The sequence below is a fragment of the Saccostrea cucullata genome, unplaced genomic scaffold (genome assembly GCF_032062105.1).
Source record: "Saccostrea cucullata isolate Sc308-1 unplaced genomic scaffold, CSIRO_AGI_Scuc_v1 ctg501, whole genome shotgun sequence".
NCBI lineage: Eukaryota > Metazoa > Mollusca > Bivalvia > Ostreida > Ostreidae > Saccostrea > Saccostrea cuccullata.
In genome coordinates this window covers 359,796-374,758 of record NW_026935502.1, presented here as the reverse complement: position 1 = coordinate 374,758, position 14,963 = coordinate 359,796, and the positions used below count along the sequence as shown (strand labels likewise).

The window sequence follows — 14,963 nt, the reverse complement described above, 5'->3', positions numbered from 1 at the left end:
GGTTGATTCCCTTTTCGCTGCTTGTCCAGAATGTACAGAAACCCATATTTCCCCTCGCTTCAACAAAACTCAATTCGATTGAGTAATTAGGGTAATAGTGTATAATTTTCAAACATTAGAACCGTTTCATATTTTCTTTCTTAGATCTTTTTGACTTTGAGCTGGTTCATGTTTTTTTTCCTAAAACTTGTATGAACCAGCCCTATTTCGAACTATTCCGGTATATTTTCGTATAGGAATAAAAAATGAAACATGTAAAAGTTAATATATTAAACATAGCAATTAAATATGGGCGCGATGTATAAGGTCGACGTATTGCATGGACTTAAAGTACATATAAGATTAATGCATCAACAGTTTTATACATCTCCATCACTTTTGGCATGCAGTTTTTTCATAAACGGAACTAGAAAGTTTTGTGACCAAAATCCTGGACGACATCCGAAATTGGAAAGTGACAAACACAAGTACGAAAAATGGCTAGTTTGATGACGTTACGGCCCACCGGTGAGAAGTTAAGTTTGATTGAGATGCAGTAATGATGCCGTAAGTGAATTTGAATGAATACAAAAGAAATAAATTATTAAAATACCAAGAACCTTAATTTACATTTAAAACAGAACTTTTCTGAGAGAAATCTTTCTTGATCCCCTTGGGTAGAACAAAACATATACGGACGAGCAGTTATGGTAATAGCGAAAGACACTGTCAATATAGACAGTCAATATAAGATTGCCTATTTAGTTAAATGATAGTGGGAATACTGTCCATAACTTACTAAAAATCTTTAGAAGGTCTCATATGTTTGTGAGATTGGTCCCTTGACTGTTTATAAAGGAAGAAAGAGAAACTCAAGAATGTGCATCAATGAAATTCTTAAACACAAGTGAGACAATTTGACTTTATTATTCATGCGTCGAAAGGCGATACAGCACATATCGATTTTCTTTTAATTCATAGATTTTATTTGTGCTTTCACATATATATAGACGGTACGATGAAACATAACGAAGATAACGAACAGTGATCAAGATCAAAGGTCCATAAAACAATACAAAATAGGAGCAGAGCAAAAATGGACCTTCAAAACATCAGAGGTGGGATTAGGTGCCAAATGATCCTTGCCATCATTTGGAAATAACGGAAAAAATCCATCCTCGAATCAGTGCATACATATTGGACTAACAATTATTCTGAAAACCTCAGTCAGCATTCGACTCAATGATAACTTGTATTTGCTGACAAGGTCATTGCATTCACCATAGAGCTTAAGAAGTGATTACTTTAAACGAGATAGCTTATATTCTTGTTTCATCAACTTGTTTGTCAATAATTTACCTCGTTTTATAAATAGTATTTTAGTTTGCATTCAATACATACTTTCATTTCTACTTCCTAATAATAAATATTATTACAAATACTATTTCTCATTGGTTAATGATACATCTTCATTTCAAAAACAAGCTGAAAAATATATGAAATTCATGTGTTTTTATGAATCTTCACGGTGAAAGCCTTATACTAATATACAAAGTGAAACAAATGTGAAGGGGGTGAAGGAGGGTAAACACAAAAAAGTGAAGTAGTGGGAGCAGTATTCAGTATTTTAATAATTATACTTGTACATTTCTTTATAAATTCGGGAAAACAAATACAAATAGCATATCACAAATAGTTTTGCAGTGTTTTTCATATTATTAAAATTTACAGTTTCTTAAAAGTATAGCTTTTTCCAACTAATATTTTATCTACAATATTTTTTTTCCAGCACTGAGATACTAAATTTAGGCACATTTTTAAACCTACTGGCAAAAATGAATTGTTTAACAGTAAGAATTATTATATTGTACAATCTATACATGTTTTTATTGTTGAATTTCCCAAACAGTATATCCTTTCTATCAAAGCCTGCATAAAAAAAAAAAACTTTTCAAAATTGCGAAATTTTGAAAAGTTTTTATGATGCAGGATTTGTTTTAAAGGTGCATGGACAGAGATTTGAAGTAAATATTTTCTGCATAATATTACGACCTATATATTTTAATAGCATGAAATAAAATTTTAATAAATTTTTGTGTGATATTGCTATAAAATATATAAGTCGTGATAGTATACAAAAATATTGACTTCAAATCTGTGTCCATGCACCTTTAATAAGAGATCTGTTTGACTCTGAAGCAGACTTCGTAAGCCTTGAATACCTTACAAATCTAAGTGTAAAAAAGTAATTTTGTAGAATATGAAGAATTAAATTGAACAACTCATATATACGTATGAGATTCTTGGATTAAACCATATACGAGTATGTTCATGAAGACTTTGCATATAACTTATATTTTGACTACCACAGTCAATGATTTTTACCCAATTAAGAAAACCCTCTCTCCAAAATGTGTACTTATTTTATTACACATATTAACATTAAAGTCTAAACCTCTAATACACAGAGATTCAATTTTCATTCCCAATTCTGATTCTAAAAGTTTTAGCCATTTTGTATCTGAGTAAATTAGTCTTCGGATCCATGTTGATTTGAATGCAAATAGAAAATCCATGAAATAAATCATTTTCAACCCCCATTTCTATAATCGCAATTCTACCACGATTATTGTAAAGATTAAAGAAAACCGGCGGACATTATTCTCCAATAAATCACGAACGTCATCAAAAAATCATAAGATCAGAAACACGTATCACATCTGAACAATTCAAATGCATATTTGGCTGTAGAATAAAATACTTGTTTAGACCGCATCGATGTGTCGTCTTTTGCAGTATAAACACTGTAAATTGCATAAATGTGCTGATGATTGTCGGTTTTTATAGCTAAGCGGGGCTATTCCACGGACCTCCCTAGTTACATTAAAATAACGTGATTTTAGTCCCAATAGAGTAGTAAAACAGGAACATGATCTTGTCATTGTATATTCATTATAACCGATCAATACATATTTCGAACAAATTTGTAATTTAAAAAGGCTATTTTTAATGCAACGAAAGCTTAAAAAATTCCATACACAGGTAAGCAAACAAATTTTACCTCTGGTGTTAAATGGAACAGCGTAATCGAGACATAATGACCTAATTTATTTCTCTATAAAGGAAACGATCAGTCGTATTTTAGCGATTTTAGTAGACATGGAAATAAAGTCCTTGTTGTCCTGAATGATGCAGAATAACCTCCTCGGTCTCGAAATGTAGTTTGAAATATAAAAGCCTCGGCTTTTATCTTTCAAACAACATTTCCCGACCTCGGAGGTTATTCTGCAACATTCACGAAAACGTGGACTTTATTTCTTAAATAATAACATTTTACTTAACCTTGTGAATTTTACTTCCCCATAAAAATAATAAAGGTATTTCTCCTTGAGAATTTCCTTATTTCAGTTTGGTATAGTCAATATCAATTGATTCATCTTTGGTGAAACAACTGGAGATAACAAACAGTATTTAAGATCAAAAGTCCATAAAACAATAATAAAAAAAATAGAAGCAGAGCAAGACGGACCTCTAAAACACTATGGGTAGGATCAGGTGCCATGGAGGAGTGAGCATCCCCTGCCTACCTGTGATACCCGCCGTTTGCTCCTTTTCATGATCGGGAAATAACGGGAAAATTCGTCGTCAATCCAGTGTATTAATAATGGACTAAAATAACTTTTGATTCATCCCGTATATATTACTTCCTACTGCCCAATGAAGGAACAAATCCTGATTAAGTTCGTCAGTGTTCCCTGTGAGAAGAATAAAAATGTAGGAGTTGAAAACGGCGCCTACTGAGACGAATTATTTTAAGGACAGATGATACTTACCTCAATAACATGTATTTTTCCCCAAGATGTTGTAATGAATCATTCCTATTTTTTATATTTTTGGCGTGTACCTAATCCGGCATTTGTGCAAGATAGCAGAGGGTAGTGTTTCTTAAATAATCTTTTTTGGAAAAAATAATTTTCCGAAATCGATTTTTTTTATTGTTTTAATTATTTTAAGACGACCAAAAACTGGTTTTGAAGCCATGATTAAATTAAAATTTAAATATTTTTTATACTTTACAAAGATAAACAAAAAAAATATTTGAGGAAATGAAAGGAAAAAGAACCGCAATGCTAACCATTACAGATGAAAAGAAATTAAACAAACAAATAAAAAAGCTAAGGCACATTAAATTCAGTCAAACTTAGAATACAATTACGGGTGTTCTCCCAAATTTTCATAGACTGGTTTCATTTGTTTTATGAATATAGAATTTCACGCTGCTATCCAACATTTCGCTTGTACGGTTTATGCATTTCTCTTCAAAAGCTTCCTCATTTATTCCCATAACATCCAAGAAAAAAAAATTTATTGCTCAAAGAATGTTTATTTCCATTTCCATTACCCACAATTTAGAGCAAAAAAAATTTTTCAGAGGATTTTAAATATTGAAAGCCTATCACACTTTTTTTCGGATATTCTGCCTCCCTGTACAAAATAATGCAATGATTAATATATGTAAATACTCAATGTTTCATAAATTTAATAACACTGATAATTATTATTAGTTTAATTTAGATACAAATCTCAATTAATATATGACATCGGATTCCAACAAACTATCTACTATTATCTAGGGCATTTTAAGACAAACATCGCATAACCAAAAGTACATTGATGTAATATTAAACCTAAAGCAAAAAGAACAAAACAATTTAAAGAAAAAACATAAGAACGTAATGACATAAGAATAGAAAAATAAAATGGATTAAGGTGATCAGTATTATAAATCCAGTAAACAAAATTTGTGAACAGGAAAAAAAGTATGAAACCCTTAAAAAAATATCAGAGTTGGGATCAGGTGCCTGGGATAAAGACATCTACGAAAGCCCAGAAGGCTCATTCGAGATTCGAGTTTCCAAATACGAGATTCGAAATTCGAAATTCAAAATTCGAAATTCGAGATTCAAAATTCGAGTTTCGAGATTCAAGATCCAAACGAACCAATCAAAAGCGGGTTCAACATTTGATTACTTCCCTTTATTATGTTTTTACAATCAAGAAATAATTCAATATAATTATATCAAATGGGTCATTTGATTAAATAACAGTGCAAGAAAAATTGTTATATATATTAGAAGGAAATTTAAATAACTAATGTTTTTTGATCAGCAACAAATATTTCAATTTATATTATAGATTCTTAAATATTAAATAGATTACATATATCAGGAGTATATATATTTTTGAATTGTCCAATAACCTTAATTTCTAACCTTACTATACGAAAATGTCGCTGGCGTAAAATCCCAAGAATAATCGCTTACTTAAAAAAAAAAAAAACAATAAACAAACAAAAAAACACACTATATATTACCCCACTTTACAAAAGAGAATGCTGTTTACGGAGAAAATGTGGGATTATTACGTGATGCAGAGTCAGTCCGATAGCATGGACTAAGACAGAAATATAAAAGAGTTGCGTCAAGCGAAAAGGGACCTTCGTGACATAAACGTAATTACGTCACAATAGCGCTTCAAAGACATGACCTCTAGTCTGCGCGTTTACCGATGAAAAAAAAAATTATATACGATAACATGATTGGATAAAGCAAAACAAAAAATTATTTGCATAATACATATTTTTTAGAAAATAGACACGCCTAGAACTGTCTTGAAAAAAATGTTCAATATCGTCAATTTATAGATTTACTGGTAATTTTTTCAAAAAATTATGTAAACTAATTTAAGTTTTGATTGTTTATGAATGGTTTAATTTATTCATGAGCTGTTAATTAAGTACGCGTGTAGACTCTGAAAACAATTCTTTTGCCTTTACGACTGAGCTCCAGTCTCTACAGACAAGCAAGTGGTCCCTAGTATTTATTTCAAAGTTTTGTTTTTTTTTCTTTTGGATTTTTTTTTTTGGGGGGGGGGGGGGTATATATAACTCATTCCAGATTGTTTCCAGAAAATCCGAGATTTGGCGACTCAGTGCCCAAAGTTTGTCATCAGAGATTAAATACTGTATAGGGGGAAAATAACTCGCGGTGTTAATATTCGCTATATTCACGGTGATAATAAATCCGTGAATTCAAGAAACAGTGAATAATTTTTCTATAATCTCCATGTTTTATTTGGAAATTTGAGAATAGATTACGATAGGTTTCAATACATGTACCACAGTTCGATAGGTTTCAATACATCAACCACAGTAATGGTCATTTCAGTAATTACGAGTAGTACTTGTCATTCATTTATTTTAATTAGCACGCTTTACATTAATTCAAGTTAACAGATAATAACCTGTAGTTTTTTTAATAGCCAACGCTACATGAACACGTGGGTCATGAGTTTTGATTACCCGTGCGTAACTAATGTTACCACGCACGGTGTGTGCATTACCTGTATTATCATGCATATTATAGTTTATATCGACATTTTGATTTTTAAAAATCATTCAAATAACTATCGAACATACTGAAGATTTGGAAGGATATTATTTCGTCGATCTACATTAACACATTTATTACCGTCCTGTGGTTTTTCGCCGCGATGTATTGAATATCTTGGGGTGTACTTGCACTCATCGTAATAGAACAAAGGAAAGTTATTTGAAGTATACAGTCAAGGACTTTTGATAACTGCACCTGTTTTAATTAATCGTCAATCATTTATTAAGTCTAACTATTTTATATAAACCTACCCTGTTCGTGAAATAAAGACATAACAATGATGAATGTCGTTTACATGTAGCTATGGATTAAACGGATATAGAAAAAGGAGGTAACTTCTATAACATAAGAATTCCGCGAATTCAAGAAACCGCGATCATGTCCGATGAGAGAAAACCGTGAAAATTACAACCCGTGAAATTAATCCCCTATACAGTATTCGATTCTAGCATGGTTGCAATAGCATTTTGTCAATTTACATGTATATTAAGAACATAAATATAAAGTCAGCAGCTAAGAATCTGTCTGTATAGCCATGTCATAAAGGGTGAAGCGGTAAAAGCCATACGGACTTCCATCTTTACTCGCTACTATTAACACGTCATCTTAGGCGCAACAAAGGTTTGAAAATTTAACTGTTTGACGCAATAAAATGTGAAGATAATAAACAGTGGCCATTTTCAAAACTAATTTGTGGTGTTGTTTTCATTGCCTTAATTAATTGCAATAAATTAAAACTAAACACGGTAACATAAGGTAAGCTGATGTTGTTGAAGTCGAAAATTAAGAGCGAAATATAAGTCATGTATTGAATCAGACGCATGTAGGTCATTAGCTTTATTTTCTGATTATTTCAGGCAAAAACAGTAGTTCCAGACTATAGATATGAGCTTATCTTTAGTTTGTAATCTTACATAATATTGAAATTAAAAGGTTTGATTACCCCCCCCCCCCCCGTTTTTGAATGTGATTGTTTGTATTACTACGAAAAGGGAAGCATTTCAAGGATAAATTCCGATTTTTTAAAATTAATTTATTATTCGTTTCGATTTCGCTTGTTCATCATCGTTTTAACGTATTTATTTTACTATTAATTTCTGTTTTTTAGTTCGACCATAACCACTTTGAAAACACTGGTACATACACCATATCCCAACCCCACCCCTTCTTCTAAAAAAAAGAACATATACATGTATTTGATCAATGAATAAAGTTCCGGATCATTGTCTTGAATCCCCATCACCAGAAGAAGTGTTGTAATTTTTTTTTCAAACTTCGATAGTTCCGTGATAGATGGTTTTTACAGAGTATCAAGATAATCTGATTTCTGGGAAGCTGTGCACCCCCCTTCTCAATTCACACTGCGATTGTAAAATCATGCAATGCTTACATTCACGAACTCTTATTTTTGTGAACTCTTTATAATTTTGACTGAGGACTCCCTCTTTGATCTCTTTAAAAAATCTTTTATAAAGCCCTTTCCTACAAATGAAGTTGCTTTCTATACCTGTCTGTTTACTGGGTATAATTTCTTTTTTTCAATCAGGAATAAATTAAGAAATTTTGGCAATTTTATTTTAAGAATTACCCACCCTATAATATCCTGACTATAAGAAAGAAAAGTTGGAGTTTATATTAATTTTAAAAAGTACGTTTTGTGAATAATATCCTTTAATCTTCAATAATTTCTAATTTTAATTTATATATGATTTTTTTTTTGGGGGGGGGGGGTGTATGGCGTACATATATCACTCGGAGCTCCTCGGATGGCTCGTGTACCATTTTGAGTGTAGCGAAGTAAGCCGAAGAATACCGAATGTGCACATTATGCATAATGAGATTTTTTTGCTTACAATCACATGCTCATTGCTGAGAATGAATAATTTAAGGAAATTTCTACCGATGACAGCGTGTATATTGTTTGGATTTTCAGGGGTGAGGCCAATTTCACTCCATATAAACATATACATGTATTGTCTTGTTCTCATTGACACTAAGTATGAATTTAACTGATTATTTAATTTACAATATGTAACTGTGCATGAACTTGTTCATTCAAGTAATGTCTGTAAGTAAGAATGTCATCCGTGACCCTTGACTTGGTAAAAAAATATGGCATGAAACAACGTACCAACCCGTGAATAGGTGACACATAAGAAGTTATACATTAACCATTTTAGTTTATTCTGAAAGTAAAATTTAACGTCCAGCTTTGAATTGATTGTGTTGCATCAAGCCTTGATATATACGTAACCTTGGCATTTTATCGGTATTTTTTAGTCCAGAACAAATTAAATTCCTTAATTTTCTTTTTTAAATGAGAATAAAAAAAAACACACGGTTTTTACATTGTACAACACACAATATTTACCTTTATCAAATGTACAAAAACTTTATTTCTTTCACTGTTACTAGTATATACATGTATAGTTAAGTGACAATTGTACCATAGGAAATTGAGATTTTGCTTTGATGTTGGTGTGGTGTACGAGGGGCATTTCAAAAGTCCTGAGAACTGTTTAATAAAAAATTAACCGTTTTACGGAAATTTTTGAGTTTGGTATAATTGGAAAGAGCAGAAAAATGCACACATATTGTGACGTCACTTTATAATTTTTATGACGTAATAATTCCGATAATGACGTCAAACTTCCGCATACTTACAATACTGACCATAAAAATGACGTAACAAAAGACACAATTTCATCAATGTAAAATTTTAAAAACAACTTTTGCTCATTACTCGGGTGCAAGCTATCAGACGTAAATGACAGTTGGTAGAATCTTTACATAGACTACAATCTATCATATGGTGGTCTATTATAGAGATCTTCTTGTTCTGAAATGGTTTAAGCGATTGTCAAACATCGCAAGTTTTTATCGAATCTTGCTCAAAATATTGCGTAAAACAGACCAAACTGTAAGAATAAGGCAAAGTTGACAATCAAAGAAAAATAAACGATCGTGTTACTTAATTTCATGGCATCAATTCGTCAGGTGTTTTAACCATATTTGTGGGATCGATGAAGGCTCAAGAGAAATTAAGTTTAGTGTGCCCCATATTTTCTCGTAAAATCCAAAATGGCGCAGGCGCAGTTGTAACCCCACTGTACCTCCAGATATTCGCAAAAATTAATTCATGGAAAATAAGTAAGATTCGACATGTCTGTGTAACTTACAAACCTTTTTTTGGAGTCAAAAGTCAAAAGCAGTACTGAGTTTTGGGGGCGCCGAAGTTGAATTAATGAGAAAAAATACGTACAGAAACAAGTCAGGGGCAAGACTTTTGTACATTTATTTGTAAACGGTAAGAGTATTGTTACTCAAAATATATTTGTTGAAAATTGCATTAATATACTTTAGTTTTATACAGAAAATGTTTTATTTCATACAATGGAGAAATATATATAAGACCGAAAATCCAGTCGTATCATGTAACTTAAAATCTTGGATGAATGTCGATGATAGCATAATCGGACATAAACCGCGCTAGTAAACGAACAAAACGATGAAATATAGTATTGTTGATAAAGAGTACCATAGTCCTACTCAACTTCTTTGCAAATGAAAATTTTCGTTTAAATATATTTTCATATAAGCCTTTGGTAGCACTTTTAAAATTGTGCATTGTGGATAAAAACGCGAGTTTTCAGTATGCTAAACATTCTATATTCTGACGTCATTTTCGGAGATATTACGTCATAAAAATTATAAAGTGACGTCATAATATTTGTATATTTTTCTTATCTTTTCAATGATACCAAACTCAATAATTTCCGAGAAACGGTTAATTTTTTATTAAACAGTTCTCAGGACTTTTGAAATGCCCCTCGTACTTGCCTGAAGAATCACATTATTTTTTAGGTCAAGTCCACTTAGAGTAGCTATAACTTATTGATACTATATGTGTAAACCAGTATATTTCATTGAAATTTAGCATCTTAAATCATTGTCACACAGGCAAGTAACATCGTGGGGGGGGGGGGGGGGGATTTTCCACATTTCAATATAATTTCCAATTGAAATAATATTAAGGGAAATCTTTTTTGAAAGAAGCGTTAAATAATTGATAGGAAAAAAAATACAACGCCTGAAGGTTGTACCCCAACCACCCCCTACATTTAGTTCAGAGAAGTACCATAATTTCATAAAAAATACATGTAGGTACTGCCTAAGGGTTTGTCTTTGTGGAGGTGGGTTGCTGATTATACCGGAAAAGAAAATTAAAGGGACCATCGTGACCAAATTTTGAAAAATCGGGTTTTCGCCGTTTCTGAAAGAGCTAGTTTTTCTGAATATTTTGATACTAAATATTCTAGATTTTTTTTCTTTGTTGAGCGATAAATCTCGGGATTTTACAATTTTTTGATATTGTATACATGATGAATAAGTGTAATATATACATTTTGTGAAAAAAAATGTCCAATAAACCCGAGGGTTGAATATCGAGGGGGGGGGGGGGGGGTGTCCCGTCCACAAGTACCTGTGGATTTACTAATAGAGGAAATTCAAATAAGTCAAGTGTACGCAATACAAAAATATATATACTCCTGATACGTGTAATCTATTTAATATTTAAGAATCTATAATGTAAATTGAAGTATATCTAGCCGATTAAAAATACAATAGTTATTTAAATTTCCTTCAAAATTATATAAAAGTCTTACTTGCATTGTAATTTAATTTAATGACCCATTTGATATAATTATATTAAATGATTTCTTGATATTAAAAACATAATAAAGGGGAGTAATCAAATGTTGAACCCGCTTTTGATTGGTTAGTTTGGATCTTGAATCTCGAAACTCGAATTTTGAATCTCGAATTTCGAATTTTGAATCTCGAATTTCGAATCTCGTATCTGGAAACTCGAATCTCGAATGAGCCTTCTGGGCTTTAGACATCGATCTTAATCTAACAACTGAACTTAACGATCAACGTAAGTAATATTAACTATGCCTTTGCCCACTCTCTTTTGTATGTACCTTTATTCCACTATTATCTGGATATGAAAATTAAGTTTATTCTTAAGTTGATACCCAAAAACATTTTAACATTTCTTTTTTCAACCGACGCGGTCTTTTCACAAACAGGTTTGTGCTACAAATTTATTAGTGATCAAAATTTTGGCAAACTCTATAGTCGATACAATCCTATTTTTTGCCAAAAAATGTCATCACACCAATTGGTGACAAGTTAATACTGAATTTACTACGCATTTCGCCGATTATTGGAATATAAGAATGACTTGCAACCGGTGTGATCAATTTATCTTTTATAAATTTTAGACAACCAAGTGATAAAACTTTTAATTTTTTTGGATTCCTTAAAAAAATGTTAAACACTATTTTTAGAGAACCTTAATGTAACACTATTTTTCATTTTTATATCTGCACTTTCTATACATTTTTTGGTTTATTTTGGTTTTCCTATATACAGTCTATGTTGTTATCAAATGTATGGCTTTTCTGTATGCAAAAGTCTCAATTTAGATTCAACTATTGATGTTTCTTTTTCATAAAATGATTTGATTTTCTTCGATTTCAAATATGAAACAACAAAATGTAATGTGTCTTCATTTTTTTTTTCTAATTCTGGGACCATTATGTTCGAAATTATTTCTTTCAATGACTTTATTTCTTTTTTTACGATTTAATTTTAGTTGTGACGCGTAATTTGTTTAGATAAAAGATTTACTTTCTATCGTATAACATAAGTTGCCTAAGTCACAATGAGTTACTTCAAAAACGTATTACTCTGTTTGACGTTCATTTTAAATTATGTCCAATTTAAAGCCATTTTTGGAGGGAAAATTGTCTACACTAAAATTAAATAACTGGGAATGAAGCTTATTTTTATCAAGGTTATACAATATAACATAACTTGGGGCAGTTTTATGCTTTCTTATAAACCGCGTCGGTGATCATAGTTAAAACAAGCTTCGTTTCTTAAATAAAAAATTATTGATATGTTGACTTTTCACGCAATCAGCAATGAACGTATTGAATAAATTGGTGTGTAAAGTTATAATCATTTTTACAAACAATAGAGCGATTTTATTAAGCAAATGCAAGAAGTATTTTTTTTTCTTCTCGGGGAAAATGAAACTTAAATAAATCCAGGAAATGAATTTATCTGTAAAACTAACAATGGATTTTGATTACGTGCAAGTGGTTGGAAATAGAACACCTGATTATGTAATGGCAAAGAATAACACATTTTTTATAAGCATGAGACAAGCAACATTGTGATATAAATCCTTTTAAGTATAACCTTTTCCCATTAATCATATCATAATTATAAACTTTTTTTTAGCAAATGACGTGTTTAAGAAGAAAAGCTAAAATTATCATAAACATCCGCGGTACGTTATTATATATTTAATTAAAGTCCCACTATAAAAAATAATATAACGAGAAAAAAAATAAGGTCAGTGGGAAATATTCCTAACATACAAATTATTTCAACTTTCAAAGGCCAAAAAAGTTAACTTAAGATACCGTTCCTAAAACTTACTCTTGTATCATTATTTTAAGAAGTCATTGATTTTACGAAATTATTTGGGGAAACTTTGAGCTGAGTTACGCATAATTTATTCTTGTTTGGCATTTTACAACTTTTAAAATGAATATGACTAAGGAATGATGTTGTTATCCTGTCAATCATCGTATTCTTCCTTTAATATATCATTTAAGTTATTATAAGAACAGAAAATTAACCACATTCACCACCTTTCCTTGTGACGTAAGCATTTGATTCATATATATAAACGCCAACACTTTAGAGACACCACACAAGCAGTGGTTTCCTTGAGAAAACGTGTCAAGCAAGGTAAGATTCCAAGCAAAGGAAGTTATTAAGCACTGATAAATTATTTTTGATATTGCTGATAAAATTCTCATCAATTATTTTATACAATAATATAAAATTCTAGAAAGTTATAAGGGTTTTCTCAAGAATAAATAAATAAACATATTTCTTTTTTAACAGAAAATGTTGAGACTCACCTCCCTTGTCTGTATCGTTGCCTGCGTCTTCGCAGACTCTTACCCAAAGGGTGGCCATTACCCTAAAAATGACTACTATGGTGGGTGTGGAAAATACGGATGCACATACGGTGTCCACTCTCAAGGTCCCTATGGTAACTTTGGAGGAATAGTCAGCTCTACAGGTGGAGGATTAAACACCGGATTCGTCAGCACCGGGGGTCTCAACACAGGATTGTTCGGTCTTGGGGGTGGATCTGCTGCTGCAAGCGCTGCCGCCGCCGGAGATGCTGCTGCTGCTGCTAGCGCAGCCGCCGCAGGACAAAGTGCCGCTGCCTCTGCCGCCGCTGCTGCTGCCAATGGAGCAGCTGCTTCATCTGCTGCTGCCGCCAACGGAGGTTTGGGATTGAACATTGCCCCATACTACTACAATCAACCAGGATATTTCTACAATTTCCCAGGCCAATATGGAAACTTTGGCCAATACTTCACTTATCCAGGAAACTTCTACAACAACTTCCCTATCTACAATAACTACGCCCCTTACTATGGTCTTGGAGGTGGGTCGTCTGCTGCTGCTAGTGCTTCTGCTGTCGGTGGAAGCTCTGCCGCTTCCGCTGGTGCTTCTTCTGTGGGTGGATTTGGAAGATTTAATGGAATTTATGACGGAATCTTCCTCGGAGGATCAAGACGTAGTTTCAGAAGAAGACACAGCAAGGTATGATATAAATATATTCTCCAGTCTTAACTTTTCTTCAATGTTATGAATCCTATCTGTCTTTTTATCTTTTAAGTATAGTTCAAAGTATGTGCACTCTCTAAGTTCAAAATTGTTCTTTGTTTTTTTTCATATTATTTTTTTCTTTCAGGTTTACTAATGGATCCGGCCAATTTAAAATGTGTTTGGTGTTGTTTTGTTTATTTATAATAATAAATGTGTTATTTTTAAGATTATTTTTCTGTTTTATTTTTCTAAATTCCATGCTGAAAAAGAGCAATGATATTTTTCCAATGAAATGTTTATTGAATTGCTCATTAAATAATTTGAGTGTAAGACTTTTTTGATGCTATGATGATGAATTATTTATGAATAATTATAGGATACAAAGAAAATATATAATATGAAAAATATTCTTTTTTAAAAAAAGAAATATGCTTAAACTCTTTTAAACCAGATAGCAAGGTCGTGATTTAAAAAAAATATCATGTAATGGAGTCAGTAATTAAAGCAATGTTAGCAAAATGTTTAATCGAAATTAAGAGGTATTATAGTTGGGAACCCCATCCCACCCAACCCAACCCCCCTCCCCCCACCCCCACCCCGTTAGAGGGCTTGGTACTTTTTTCTTTCGGTAAGAGAGGGAAGACAAATATTAGTCTCATAAATATTTATTTTCTTTGAGCATCTTACTTTTGTTTTATTAAGAGATTTTGCTAGTGTAAATTAAGAAGAAAAAAATGGTTCTTTAAATATAGAGAGAGAGTAAAGATTAATGTATAAATCAGAAAAAATGTCTTAAATATTGAAAGATGAATTGAAATTGTT

General features: G+C 31.8%; 1 protein-coding gene across 1 annotated transcript; it reads left to right on the top strand.

The window, feature by feature from the left end:
- The first annotated feature begins 13,392 nt into the window (after positions 1-13,392).
- On the top strand, positions 13,393-14,366 carry LOC134243036 (spidroin-1-like). Its single transcript, XM_062725252.1, has 2 exons — positions 13,393-14,135; positions 14,287-14,366. The coding sequence occupies exons 1-2, from the start codon at positions 13,425-13,427 to the stop codon at positions 14,293-14,295; spliced, it is 720 nt and encodes a 239-aa protein (XP_062581236.1). The 5' UTR covers positions 13,393-13,424; the 3' UTR covers positions 14,296-14,366.
- The last annotated feature ends 597 nt before the right edge of the window (positions 14,367-14,963 follow it).

Coding starts and splice junctions, on each gene's coding strand:
- LOC134243036 (XM_062725252.1), top strand. CDS start 13,425: ATGTTGAGACTCACCTCCCTTGTCTGTATCGTTGCCTGCGTCTTCGCA.